The 15,308-nt window shown below is 36.5% G+C and overlaps 1 protein-coding gene across 7 annotated transcripts in view; it reads right to left on the bottom strand.

Annotated features, from left to right (window-relative positions):
* Nucleotides 1-15,308, bottom strand: part of SMOC2 (SPARC related modular calcium binding 2) — a 134,531-nt gene that overhangs the window by 41,348 nt on the left and 77,875 nt on the right. For all 7 annotated transcript variants that reach the window (XM_090135468.1, XM_090135467.1, XM_090135472.1 and 4 more), the window contains one exon: nt 827-1,013. In XM_090135468.1, the coding sequence (XP_089991594.1) occupies nt 827-1,013 (187 nt within the window). The remainder of the gene's footprint in view (nt 1-826; nt 1,014-15,308) is intronic.

The raw sequence follows: 15,308 nt of genomic DNA on the forward strand, positions 1-15,308 counted from the left end.
ATAGACTATGGTATAAACAGCTATCACTCAATCAGCACTTGAAGACTACATGAAAACTGCATCACAAGAATATACATTACAGCAAGGGGTTTAGAATATCTTTCATAAACACTAGGCGAATGATCAAAAATGGTTTCTGCTTAAGTTTTAGATGGTTTATGATTGCATCAAGATACCCATACTTCCTGCCAGCTTTATATGGGCTTTTATAGCATTCCTGTGAGGGCCAAACCTCAATAACCAGCCCAAATAACATCCTTTGGAATCTGATATTTGCCTTGCCTACATCTGCTCAATGTGGCTTACAACACTACCGTGCATCCGGCTCAGCTGAGATGACTGAACTCCTAAAGCTTCTATTAGTAACACACTAAAATGATATTTCCGTTCTATGGGTTTCCAGGCAATTGTTCCACCAAAGCAAGTCATATGAAATAGCTGAGGAAGTTGCTGGAAAAATAACTGAGCATTTCTGAGGTTGGACATGGTTTCTGTCATAGACCATCTTTCTTGGTTCTTGTATGTTGAGGCTATGAAGTGTGAGGTTTTCTCTGGGCTGCTTCAAGCATTGGTTTAATCACCATAAAATAGATGAAAAAAAAAAAAAAAAAACAGGACTAGGGGACCATATTGTCTGTAGCATTGGTCTTTGGCCATCTGGCCTTACTTTTGATGGATCTTAGAATTATTTCACTTCATTTTCCTGAAGGAATATATCTACATGATATAATTCCACGAGTAATGGAAATCTACATGCTAGTCCATGCACATCTAGGCATCTTCTCCATCTTCTCATTAAAGGTTTAAGCGCTGAACATTCCCTTACCTTGTTGATGTACCCGGGATAGGACGTCCTGTATCAACGAGAACACACCAGCAGTAGCCTGTGGAAGGATGGCACTGCACTGGTTTGTAAAGACCACCCTGAGCACATTCTGGAATGAACACATTATCTTTCTGGGGTTGCTTAGCCTCCTCCAGGGCTGACTGCAGTTCTTGATCACACGATGATGCTTTTGGAAGGAAAAAAAAAGATACTGAAGAAGCTTTATAGTAAGGGCCTATCAGATTTCTTGAACAACTTTTATAACTTTATTTGATCATACATAAGGATTGAAGAGGTTTTCTTCAGTGTAAATACCATGTACACTTGTTTATGCTGAATACTGTTAAGATTTTAGTTTCCTTCCTATGAAGCAGGTGCTTCATAATAATCCTAATACTATCTCCTACCTCAACTCCTACACTAGATATAATCTGCAAATAATCAAATACTTTCTCTGCCACCTTAAAAATTCTCTCACATTCCACAGTCCCTTAACTACTGATCCTTTTCAGATGGAAATATTCATCTAAATGTTTATTTTCTGCTTTTTCTTTCCAATTTTGGAACATCTTCATACAGTGAAAATTCTTTCACCTCCTTTCCTGGTAATGCTATTATTGCTGATGAATAATTTGCTCTGGAGACCCAACACCCCCCCAAAAAAAGTACTACATTTTTATCTCTGTCCTAACAGTATATTTCAGATCCTTCTGAAAGTGGGAAAATCTTATATGTCTACATATTACTGGCCTCTACATGAAACTGAACCAGGGGACAAAGAGCAGAAACTCCTCAAGCTAAGAGTGCTAGTCATTTCACACCATTCAGTAAAACACTTGTTTTGATAAATTTTGATCACTGCTAAGCTGGTATATGTGACTCTTTAGGAGGTAATAAATGAGATGATAGACTATTTACTCACACAGTTTCTTTCTCCAGGATTTTTAAAAGCGGTCTCCTATCGTGTGAAATTTAGTTAGCTAACAGAAAAGCTTTGGTTTAATTCCCAAATTACTCCAGTGAACAAGAATCAATTACTTGCAAAATTAGAATGTTGGTAACAATAACAACTCTGCAAACACACACATTAATAATAGGAAAATCTCAAGTTGCTGGAATTTCAGTCAATAAGAGAATCTCTTCAGTTAAAGAGAAGTTTTTTTAATGTTGCCAGAAAACATATCCGTGGATAATTTTTGCTCTTCTCTCAAGTCATTCAAAGACTAGCAACAAATGATTTTTTGAATCTCCATCAAGTTCTGCTTCTTGATTTTTTCACTGTTCAATCCATAGAAGAACAAGCTGAATATTGACTGGATTTTCTGGTGTATTTGTACTGAGTTTCAGCTGCAGTCTAATCTCATTTAGTCTTACCCAGCTGGTTCAAAAAACTCTGTAAATTGTAAGAAAAACTGCATAAATTTACAATGTCCAGCATCTTGTACATGAACAAAGTCAGTAAGACTTCTGGTGCAGTGGAAAAGAAGACGGGAAGCCAATCATTAAGCATCTACACAATAGTGTGATTTCTACATCATTGTATTTCATTTCAATATATGTAAAAAGTTTAAAAATCAAGCACACCACTTGTTAATTTCATTTTAAGGCACTGATTTATTTATTTATTAATTGATTTATTAATAATTCACTTGTTTCATATAGTAGGACAGCTGGACAAATTGATAACATTTGCACGGTTTCCTCTTGGTCTACTCACAAACATAATCAGAGATTCAACAGTTCTCAAAACACCAGTGTTTACATAATAAATTAATTAAGGAAGTAGTATAGAGAAGAGAGAATAGCTCCTTTAAAAAAGGCAAACAGTTAATTATTTACATGTTAAAGCATTCACAGAAATAACTATGGTTTTTCAAATTAGAAAACCATCACCAACATCTCTTAAAACAGCCAAAATAAATCTTTTCCTCAGTAAATCTGGATTATAATGATTATTGACTTAAAAACATGACAATCCTGGAAAGCACATCACTTTTAGCTTCGTACTTCAATTTGTATACAGTCAAGCAAAATGGAGCAAACAGGGTGAAACAGCTGCAGTGAGAGGGAGGAAATCATTCATCCTCTGTGAACTCCACTAAATTCTTTTCTCATTCCTACTGACAAACCTTGGAATCATCCTATTGTCTACTGTGACCTCTTGTTTTACATCCTTGTAACTAGCAACAGAATCTGGCAGATGTGCAGGTATTATAATCTCTTGCTAGCCCAGAGGAGCAATACATTTTCATGATCTCAGATTTGTTTAGAAAATTTAGAGACTACACAGGCAGGTCATCCAGATAGGCAAAATGTAATAGAAATCAGAGAGAAGTGTGATGGAAAATTCCCAGTGTAGATGCAGATACAGACTGTGAGCCTACCCTGTATCACCATTTATGAGCAGCTCTGCTTTCTACTCACTGATGATTCAAAAACCACTGGAGTCATGAGCCACTGGGACAAACATTTATTGTGTTGACGTAGTAGCAAGTGTTATAGTCCTGACTGAGTTCCCAAAGCAAAGTTTTCAACAAGGTACTGCCCAAGCTAGAAATTTGTCCCTTTTCTGTTTTGTTTTGTTTTGTTTTTTCCTCAGTTATGTCTGGTTCTAAGTCTCAAAGGTAGAGAGACACAGTAATAGTGGAGAGGTTTCAAAGGAGGGTTGTGAAAGTGGTTGATTGCTTTAGAAGAGACAGTCAGAGGACTGGTGGAAGGGAGATAGGTAACAGGACAGCCAGTGACAGTAACCAAAAGGTTTTGAGATTTAAAAAGGAAATGTCCTTAATGGCAGGAGCCTCTGAAAAATAAAGTCAGGATTCAGACCAAACCTAAGGGAAAAGTCCCTTAGAGAACTTTAGTGATGAACCGCAGCACCAGCACAGGCATTCAAGACCATAAAAAACATACAGAAAAGAAGTTATGGTATTTCCAGGAAACACTCCCCCTTAGAACCTTTAGTTCCATATCCCTACGCTGCAGATGGGAAATGATACAAAGAAGAGGAACTTATCATTAATCCTAAATTATTTGTCAGATAAAATGAACCAGATGAAACACAGATTATTTTAAGCAAACTGGAAATATAAATTAGTGTGATGGAAATCATACCTGTCAATTTTGTATGTGCCAAATGGCAAATTTGCTGAATGTTGTTTTGTTTTTTTTTTTCATTTCATTCACCAAAAGTGCATAATAGTTTGTTTTTTCTCCGCCTTATACAAAGGCAGAGAAAATTATCTTCTGGTCACTATCAGGCAATGTTGTTACTGCTCAAGCGAGTAATTTCCTCAGATTCATTACTTCTGTACATACTTCACGTGACCATATGTGCCGTCATTACTATTTCCCCATTTGTTTTCACTACCAGAGCAATATTTTTACATAAAGATGTGTAAAACTGTATTTACATATAATCCTGCTTACTTTTTCCAGAACAGAACCTTAGTCCTCCATGTAATTTCCTCTCTAAGGAACCATTCATTTCCTTTCAAACTTTTCTTTAAATTATTTACAAAAGGAGCACTGGAAAGATTCAGTTGTAGCCTTGTGATATCTAAGAGCTCTTATCACAGAGCTACTATACTGTTGCAAATAATTGTCTCAGTGATGTCAGAAGAGTCATGGTCAACAAACATTAATTTCCCAGGAGAACCAGTGATAAATGTCATTAACTTAGAAAATGCTTGACAGTTTGTCCAAACAATCTGACAACAACTGTGATCTGGAACTGAAACAGATGGATGCCAGAAGTTCATAAAACAGTATGGAAAAAAAAAAGATACATGCTTTAGTATAGAAAAATAAAATAAATACCGAAGTCATTAAAACATCAACTTACTGTGCAGTATGTTACTGCAAAAACCTTCCTCCCAGAAGCAGGAAAGCACTGGCATTCTTTGTTGCAGGTTGATAAACCTTTCTACAGTTTCTACCTAAAGCTATATTTTATTGCAGACTCATAAGTATCAGTCATTTAACACACAACTTTCAGTGATGTAAGAAAATAGGAATATTTTACATAGTTTTAAAACAAGAGCTCTGTAAAAGTTGGTTTTTTTTTTTTGAAGACGTGGTTAAACTATTGTTCACTGCAAAGAATGAGTTGTAAAATATGCTTTAAAGAGAACGTATGTCATGCTGATATTTAACTTCTTTCCTTTTTCCCTTTAAATGTTTGTTGCTAAATATACTTTTCCTGTTCTAGTTCAAGATGCCATCATAGTCCACTACAAATAACCAGAAGAAATGCTTCATCTTCTGTCAATTGGAAAAATACTCCAGCTAATGACAAAGTATATAGAGAAGTTTAATGTGTTTTGTATAAAATCTTGAGCCATTTCTTGTTGCTAGCGACCAATCCTTCCTCAAAATAAACATCTGTGTTTTAAAGAATCTTGTTAATTTCATGAACAGAAAATTCCTCAACTGACATGGGATATGACGCTGTGAATTGTTATTTAGGATAGAATACACTTGTTAATCTCTGATGGGTTATTCAAAGTGTTGTTTACTAAGTGATATCCTAGAGTGGAGAAAAAGGAACTTTTCTAGGAAAGTAATCATCAAGCATACCTGTGCTTTTGTCTGTAGCATATGTAAAACACCAAGCACCATATTATGTAAGATATAATAATCACGTTAGTCTGGTAACAGGAGATGTTTTAGCCCCTTTTTCAGAAATTCTGGCAGTTTTTGTGCTGTGTCATATCACAGCTTCTCACAGCATGTGGAATTTTCATGATTATAAATTATATATATATATATATATTTTTTTTTTTTTTGCTTAAATGCTTTTCTGCAGTGCATTCTGAGGAAACAAGCTGCCAAATCTGCAGAAAATTACAATGACATTTGCTTGCTACTTTAACATTTCCTGCCACTACATAAACATTTAATTTCAATTTCCTTATCCCCACAGTGTGTATATGACAAACAGAATTTATTCTGAAAAGTTCTATTTTCAGTTGATTCTTTCTGCCTCCTTTTCCCATTAATGTAATGGGCCATGAAAGGACAATTTAGACAGCCTGGTTTCCAGGTTTAAGGGGTCTTTTATTAGACCTCAAAGCTCAATATCTCCTACAGAAAGGGAGTAACAAGAAACCTGTGAACTAAAATACTCTGAAAAATGATACACATTCTCTAGAGGAGCACAGCGTAATATTAGAGGCAGTTACTATGGCAGTTCTTCCATGACTATGAGAGGATGTTCAGACAAAACACATCCATGTTCAAGTTCCAGCATACAGAGATTTACCTTCTATGACAGTTTCTACTAATCAAAATGTTATCAAAATCATCAGGCCATCCTACTTAATTTAGCCTAATTTAGGTGCATTTTTAGAACACTTCAAATATTGATTTTTACAACTCCTGTACAAGTTTACTTCAAAATCATAATAATTAGTATGTCTGAATAATCCTCCAATTGACACCATGCACCCCCTCAAACCAATTCACATCCCATGGGAATAAGAATTTGATTCTTTTGCTTAGGATAAACCCTTCCTGAACTAGTGAAGTTAACAGGCACAGAGGAAACTGATTACAATGTGTTTTTATATTTTCAAATCATTTTTACGGTCTTCAAGTTTCACTGAATGGATTTCCACTTACACTACATCAAATTATACTTCCACATCTGAATAAAACATTCACTTTAGAAAGTCAATAGGAAGTGGTATAATTTCTATTCAAGCTTCTTTCTCCATGAAGAAGAATTTACATTGACTGGATGCAGATCTGAAAAACAAAACAGTCCATAACAGCAAGGGCTTTGTTATTCCTACCTCCAGCAAATATGCAACCGCAGGACAAACTAACAGGTTCTTTACCTGTAGCCAGCCAATTTAGTCACTCATAATCCCTGACATCTGGTTCCACTATGAACACAGCATCCAAGGAAGTAAGTTAACTTACTATCGATGAAGTGTTATAAGCGGGTTTAAGATGCCAGCTTCATACCCTTTATATATATATGATTTTCTCATCCTTTTTGGCCATATTGTGAACATCTCACAGTAATCATTCTTCAAAAGCACTGTTGCAATGAGAATTTGTCTGCTTATCCTCTCCTAATTTTCAAGTAAACTCATATCTAACAAAAATTAAGTGTAATTCAGTGATACAAATGAAAGCAAGAACATGCTCAAGCTTCTAGCTTCTTATAGAGATTACTCATAAAAACTAAATCAAATGGGAAACATTTCTGTGACCTGGTAAATTCAGTGGAAAATACATCAGGTCTCAGCTGAATATGTTCCCATGTATGTATGTTTCCAGGTAAGCCCAATATTTGTTCATAGATCAAGGACTGATTGGAAGTAACAGGTAATATAACATACGCTCAGATTTAATCCCAACACCAAATGGCAACCAAATCGTAAAACTAAATTATCTGATGGAACATGTTTGGATTTAAATTAGGTTCAGATACTCATCAGCATGAGGGTTCCCAAGGCCTGATAAAAGCTGGCAACATTCCTACTCATGCTTATTCTTGTTTGCAAAAACTTGTGGGAACCAAATATTTCAGGCCCCTTGTGTGTATTTGAATACTACTCTCAATTTACAGCTGATCACTATTTTGCACTTTTGGAGTTTCAGTCGATTATTGTAGCCAAACAAAAAGCTGATGGCTTCAACAAAGCCCTGTATATTAATTTATGTACTTCACTCCACTGAACAAAGCAAGATAAATCACCAACAGATGCTCTCTCTCATTTATTTATGTGGCTTCATACACAAAGACACTGCAATACATAAGGAGGATCAGCTGGAAGTTCACTGAGATCATAGAAACAAAAAGCCAGAGCACAGAAAGCACCAGCTTCCACTTAACTTTACCTAGAAAGAATAAAGTCACAGTGACTCCAATCTACTTGAAAGCACCTGGTTTATCTCCCCTTTTACCCTAGGTTTGAGTAGTCAGGTGACACTATGTCAACTCAAGATTTCACAAATTCTGGCTCTAGCCAGAAAACAAAGCTCTCAGATGCTCAGAAAACAAAGCTCTCAGATGAAAATATGATGACTTGCGCTTTAATCAAAGTTCTAAACACGTAGGCCCACTGGAATTTTTAACATACACCTCCATTTTACACACACCCCTATCATTCTTTGTTTTTCTTAAAACTTGAAATGCTGTGAACACTGTGAGAAAGGCCATAACTACAATACTGTAAGAGAAAAAGAACTGTTTTGTCACAAAAACCTGCTGGTTTTGGTTTTCATTCCTGAAATTCCTGTTATATTTGTTTTAAATTTTAGTACAACTTCTTGGTTAAAGAGATGAGAAGTATTTTGTAAGTATTCAAATTTTTTTTCCTGTAAAAGAATTATAGCTCATTGAAATTGCTTATTTTAATTATTCATTTATACATTTTTTCTCCTTCACTGTGTTTTCCTGCTGCGCTATATAAATTATAAGGGAACAAACTAGCTATCTGTTTTCAAACAATATTTAACTCTAAATTTTAGCATTCTTATTTACTTTAAATAAATTAGTGGTGTGAGATCAGTGACTAGGTGAAAACTTACAGAGAAGTTAGTCTTCATCTACAAGTACGACAAAATCTGGCTCTAAACGTTTAAGTGATAGCATTTAATCCTCCTGAAGATAAATGACAAAGAAACATGAAGTCAATATATACTAGATTATAAATCTTTCAAAGATGCATTTTGCATTAGAGCCAAAATGCATATCCTGAATATTCTTAGCCAAACATCTATGAAATGTGAGAGCAGAGAACCAAGAGTAGAACATTTTGGTTGAATCTTTAACAGCAGTATGAGAATGATAGCATATGTGTGTAAAGTGAATCTCTTTAGATAGATTTGAACAAAGAATTGTTTATAACCTACACTCCACACTGGATTCTAGAGAGCAACTTTAATATAAATCAAAGAAACCTCTTAAGTCAGCGATCAATCATGCAACATCAGGTTTCACAAGAAGAGTGAAAAATCCTTGGGCTTTCTAAGGAGGTAAGTTCCCTCAGTCCCTTTTGCTCAATGAATTGAGGATATTCACTGAAATACAAAGCTATACAGAAGATGGATTACTATCTCCATGTGCTCCTGCTTGACTTTGATGATTTGGAGAAGACATAAGAGAAGACACAGTGCAAAAAAGTGCACCACCCTGCAAGAATATATATAACTGAATGCGGCGTTTGCCAAGTGGGGTGAAACCTGGTTTTCCTCTAAGTTCAGACACAGAAAAGAAACATCACTTCCTATTATTGCTCAGTGTGACTGCATCACACTTCCAAAGCAAAGCAGCACCAAAGCTTTCAAACTGCAAAATCAAACAAAAAATCCACCACCCAAAATTACAGCAAATGAAAATTGTTGATGTTTCCCAAACACAGTGGCTAGCTGGCCAGTTTGCTATAGCAATCTGAAGGCTTGTTCATTAAACAAAGTTGCGTAAAGCTACCATTCTTGCTTTATGAGTATAATGACCAGTAAGTGTTAGTCATCTGCCAGTGGAAAAATCTCTCAATTTTTAAGGAATACTTGAAGTGAAAACAAAGCTGGTTCACTTTTTCCATTGAGCTGTGAAAACAAAAGTCTTTGCCAGGTGAGCTGAGGGTAAGCACTTGTTTGAATAGCTCTATTAAAAATTACAACACAAAATGTGCAAAGGGGTGCTTAAATTCAGTTTTCAGGAATGTTTATCAGCCAACCACTTCCACTTAATGAAACAGGAGTTGCTTCTGTTCATCGTTTGGGAAACTGAGACACTTATATTACTGCCTGGATTTGTCTTTGATTACTAGACCTTAGATACCTAAGCAGTTTTAATTTCAGAGGTTTTCAGTGGCATAGCTGGCTGCAGTTTATGTCACTTTCCTGCCATTGGTCTACACTGCTAATTCTGTTGGCACTGAGCAGTGTTTTCCAGCCTTATTGCCTAACTCCAGCCTGAGATGGCCACGTTCCATCTATGCTCTATTTTCTAAGTATCAGCTCATTTCCAGCCCCATCACAAAGGCTTACCCTGGTCATAGACTTACTCAATGTTACAACGTAAACAGGATTAACATAAGAAAGAAGCAATCTTTTTAATCCTTTTGTTTGTTTGTTTGTTTGTTTAATCATGTAGCTGTTCCGTAATTCATGAATTTGTTCCATTGCACCATTTCCTGTGGATATGGTGTTTGCGAAGTGGGTTGCACCATCAGTTTGCAGAACAGTCTGCACTCTCTGTGTTTCATGCAGTACAGAAGTTGCCTCCTCCTGCACCTGATTGCTTAGGTGACCCTGAGAAGGCATGAGCAAGCCAGTAATGCCATGCTCTGTCAAAGTTTCTCCACAGGACCACAACCCTAGCTATGCAAAACCTTCCTAGAGTCCCACTCATGGGACTTGCCTTGTGTGCACCCTCTGTAAGCTGCTCATGTACTCTGCAGCTTCCCTCTGTAACTGTCTCACTTCAGCACCAGTGGTGGGCTGTTCAGTGGCAAAGTGTGGTGGGATTTGACCATTATATTGTCTCAGATTTCACTGTAAGGACAACAGACCTCAGGGACATGAACTCTGACTACTGCCACTGAAGCTAGTAGAATCTGGGATGATTTATGGATGTTTTATGGCAATGTGATCCAAGGTGGTCAATTAGGAACTATGCAGTTATATTAAAAAATAAGAGAATATTATTTTGCGTTTTGTAAATATTCTCTGTATATCTCAGCATAGCTTACAAAATCATAAACATAAAATGCACCTCTGTCTAGCTTATAGCAGACTAGATGGGCAATACAAATGGTAATATTTTGGCCCTCTGAAACTAAACAGAGATTAAACAGGATGTTGAAATGGAAATTCTCATTTCTTCCTCAGTGTTTCAGAGCATGTAACTTTGACAGCCATAAAGCAAACGTTTATGCTACTATCACTCCCACTGCCTCTTCTGTGGTTAAGCAGAATTATTTCACCCCTGGGGCTCTCAGGTACATAGCTTTCAAATCTTTCTGATAAAAAAACCCAAGCATTTTAAAATTGTACTAATGTTGCAAACATATTTGCACCCTTAAAAGCTAGTCAATGACAGATGAATCAAAAACACTTTTATTCTGACTTGCTCTTTTTCACTTTGTCAAAGACGCCAGGAAGCAGGTGGAAAACAAGAATACTCATGTCTCTAATTAAAGGAACTGTGTTGCATAATGAAAAGTTATTGAAGAGAATCAGAAGCAAGTTTTGTAAAGTGCTATCATCTTCTGAATCGCACTTCTCCCATAATGCATTATCTCATCCTGAGACCTAACAAATAAAGTGCACACAAACTCTATACAAAAGGTAACTGCATTGCTTCAACCCTACACAAATCCAAAGGCTCACACTAGATTAACTGCTGTATAGGTCTTGCTTTGACTCTCAGCAAGTTATATCCAAAACATGTTATTTGTATAGCACAATGGAAGTTAGCAGCAGCAGAAGCACAAGATTCTGACAGAAGAGAATGTTTACTGATTTTGGCCAAGTTTTGTGTGCAATAAAGGGGATGTGCCAAAGAAGAATAAAAACTAATAAGAATAATATAATACTATTTCTTCCACCTCCAGAAACTTTTCAATATAGTTTTAGGTAGCTTTGTTCTTTTTTTTTTTTCCTTTCTTTTTTTCTCATATGGCCATGGTTAAATGGCTTGTGCTTTGGTTTCAAGAGCAAAGCCAAATCTTTGGCTTGGCTCTCCTTTCAAACTTTGGAGAAAAACATTCATATTGGGCAACGTGAATTAAAAATCCTAATTCCACCCCACTTTCATCTCTGTCTTCAAAAAGAAATATCCATCTGAAGTCTATATAATGCTAAATATAGTGTGATTTTGAAACACCCCTATGCTTTTGAAGGATAGAAAACCCTTTACCATATTGAAAACCCCACATCACAATTTCTGCTCCTGTCAAACTGGAACTATTCCACTGTACACAGATGGGATCAGCAAGAGAAAGCAAGTCCCTACCATACTCAGAGCAATTTTAAAGACATGTAGTGGCAAAGTCTAAGGTTTTTTGAACTACTAAAATGAGAATTTTCAAAGTGTGACTAATGATCCTTAATCCTTTACAACACAGTGTCTTACAGTTACTTTAAAAGCTAAGAAAATTAGTTTTAAACACTCAACCTACTGCAAAAGTGACCTGTCTCAATGGAAAAAGCCTTGCACAAATACTTCTCAACAATTCACTGTGTGTGAGAGTAAAAAAAAGATTTCAGAAAGAGCTATTTTTTGAAATGTTTTCTTAGCGTGTTTCCCACAAATACTGCCATTCCTCTCAGAGCTATTCCCCCCATATACACATGCACATCTACCTCATGCCTTGTTTATTTTGGAGCTCTGTATGACAAACAGAGAAAATCCAAAGGACTGTTTTTGGCAGAACTGTTCAAATAAAACAGATTCTAAATATTTAACTTTTCCAGATAACCAGCATCACAGGAAATGGCAATGTTGGCATTCAGTCACCTAATAAGGAAACGTTTTTATTATAGCTTATGGGAGGATAGTTCTGTCATTCTTTCTACATATTATGTATTGTATGCTTTGTATTCTTTTTACTTTGGGAAGCTTAAAGGTTACTCGATGGATGGCTTGAAAAATAACAGTAAATGAAGCACAATGCATGACTTTCACAAGAGGCTATGAAGCTGCTGCAGCTGGAGCTGTTGCTAATTAAATCTGTCCATTGTTATAAAGCACTCTGGGACAAACCAATCAACTGCTGACATAATTAATGGAGTCAAATTGGCCATTAGTAGTACTATTTTCATCAATCACTGGAAATAAAGCATAGGCAAATGTAGAGTGGACAAGCCTGTGTATTTACAAACCTTGAGTTTTCCTTGAGTCACTGTTGAGAATAACTACAGTACAATCAACACATACTAGAAATTTTGCCACATATATGTAGGCTCATTTACATAAGAATAATACAGGTAAGCTTTTACATGGAGTCTCTTTAACATCAAAGTCATGGACGTGCACTTTTTGCTTGTCTGAGTTCTACACATGTTTATCCCAACCACAGTGGTAGGTAGAGTTTACAGAAAGACAGGGAGGAACTTTAGAAGCTGCATGGCAAAAGGGTGAAAAACCAGTTATTGTGATTTAAATGACAGTATCATAGAAGCCAACAAACAGGGAAAAAAAAGACAAGAAAGCTAGATACAAAACTGAAACTGAGAGGAAGGGGTAGGTTGTGTCTTTTGTTTTATAGAAGTGCTTCTATTTCCACTGGTCATGGCAAAACATTTTTATTAATTTCCACCTCCTATACTATAGAAGTCTGTAAAGCTCCTGATTGCATTTGACTGATCTGCACTAGACATCATCTCAATCAGCTCTGTGCTAAAAACTTTGCTTCTGCTTGCACTGATCTGCCCAGGCTGCCACAGTCCCTGAGAAGCAGAGCCAGGGTTAGAGCCCCAGAGCTGCTGGCTAGCTGCCATCAATGTAAGCAATCAAACCACATTGTCTCTCTGTAGTAGCTGACGTCAGATGCTTTCGCATACAATACTTTGTAGGCTGCTCAAGTCTCCACAGTAACATCCCAAGGAAATAAAATTGGCACAGAATATAGGCCAGTATGCGCTGGTCATTCAGACCAACAGTGTTGATGTTATGACACTTGCAGCATCCTTTATTTGAAAAACTGATGATTCTTCCCACTAAAACAAAACAAACAAATAAAATAACAACAACAATAAAACCTCACAGCCTTAATTGTGGAAACCGAGAAAAGCGCTGGATTAAAGTTAAGCATGTACTCTACTAGCTTTAGTCTCTCCCCTTGTTTGGTATCATTCAGTATCTTTCAGTATGGATACCATAACTGAATAAGGCATCCCTGATGGGGTCTCTGAAATCCTGCATAGATAGGCAATGACACCTTCCTATACTTATTCCTTCTAGGAGTCAAAGAACCTCCTCTATCAGTCAAAATGTTCAGGTTATTGCTCCTAAGAACTGCCAGTTTGTTTTTGGAGTCACTGCATTTTCAGAATACAGACTACAAATTCATAGTATGATCCACAGTCTTTATTCCATGGTGTCCAATCTTGCCTTTGGCAGTAACAGTCAAAAAGAGAAGGTGGAAGAGTGGAAAGATAATAAATATGTGTTGCAGGAAAACCCTATAACAGCAGCATTTGAGACTGAAGAGTGATGCCTGAGTAAAACATGGAGAAACTCACAGTGAAGATCAGCTACTCGCAGAAGAAAAAAAACAGACTAAAAATAAAGGACTGGAAATGGAACAGTGAATTCTCTTTGTGCAACCAACAGTGAGGAAAATTTATTATGCTGCAGATAACAAAGACTATGAAAAAGTGCACAAGGCTCCAATAAAGGCAGATATGAAAACAGATAAGCTTAGAGACAACATTCTGACTCACAAGCTTTCCTACTCAATTCTAATGGGGGAAAATTCCATATGAAAGGCACATAGGCTCATTTTGACGACAAAATTGAAAAAGTAATTGCACAATGACGTCTTTGAGGCTAGCACTGTTGTTAGTTACAGGATACTATATATGCAGCACTGTTAGGAGATGCAACAAATCAGAAATATCACAAACCCTTCATACATGTTTGTTGCTATATGAAATCCATGTAGCTAACACTAAGCACCATCCCCTGAGGATCAGAGGCACAGGAGCAATAGTGTATCTCTGCACAACTAGGCACCAGTTTATGGCTCCTCATCTCACCACTACCAGATTTGTGAGGTTTTTCTACATATCCTATGTGATGAGTAAATTACATACAACTAACACTACAAAATTCCGTTCTTGTTTAGCTCCTGGGTGCTAACATGATGACAATTATCGACTGTTGTTAATCTTGCGTTTCTCTAGAAATATGGAACTAGACAGGCCACCACAAGTCTCATCCAGTTACCTCCACTCATGCTAGTGTTGGCAGCAACTAATCAGTATTCTTTACCAGATTAAGAGTTTTTTATTAAAAAAAAAAAAATCAAAATACCTTTAACAAAGTCTTCTCCAGCATGCAAAAAGCTATTTCTGACTTGAACATGCCAAAAAACATCATCTCACTTCAGAGAATATATTTGTACAGAAAGGTAAAGAGAAAACACCAATGTTCACTCTTTCATCTAGCAATAGAAGTGGACTATCTGGGCCCTTGTGCTGACAGAACATCCATTAATGTCAAGAGGAATTCCAGCTATGCAATAGCAATAGGTTTGGGGTGGACCATCCTTTTATCACTGATCCAGCAGACTGATATACCATATAAGAGCTGCTTAGAGAAATGAGTAGGCACTGTTTCCAAGATATGGAATAATAGTATCACCAGACCCCTAATATTAGTGTCCAAATTTAGAAGAAAAATGAAAGAAAACTAAATGAACAAATTAAAAAAAAAATCCAAAACTGATTCCCGTCTCTACTCACTATCTGCCTTTCTAAGTGCAGTGGAGTCATTCCTGTATATACTTCTCTGAGT

This window comes from Phasianus colchicus, chromosome 2 (genome assembly GCF_987193195.1).
Source record: "Phasianus colchicus chromosome 2, bPhaCol1.hap1.1, whole genome shotgun sequence".
Classification (NCBI taxonomy): Eukaryota; Metazoa; Chordata; class Aves; order Galliformes; family Phasianidae; genus Phasianus; species Phasianus colchicus.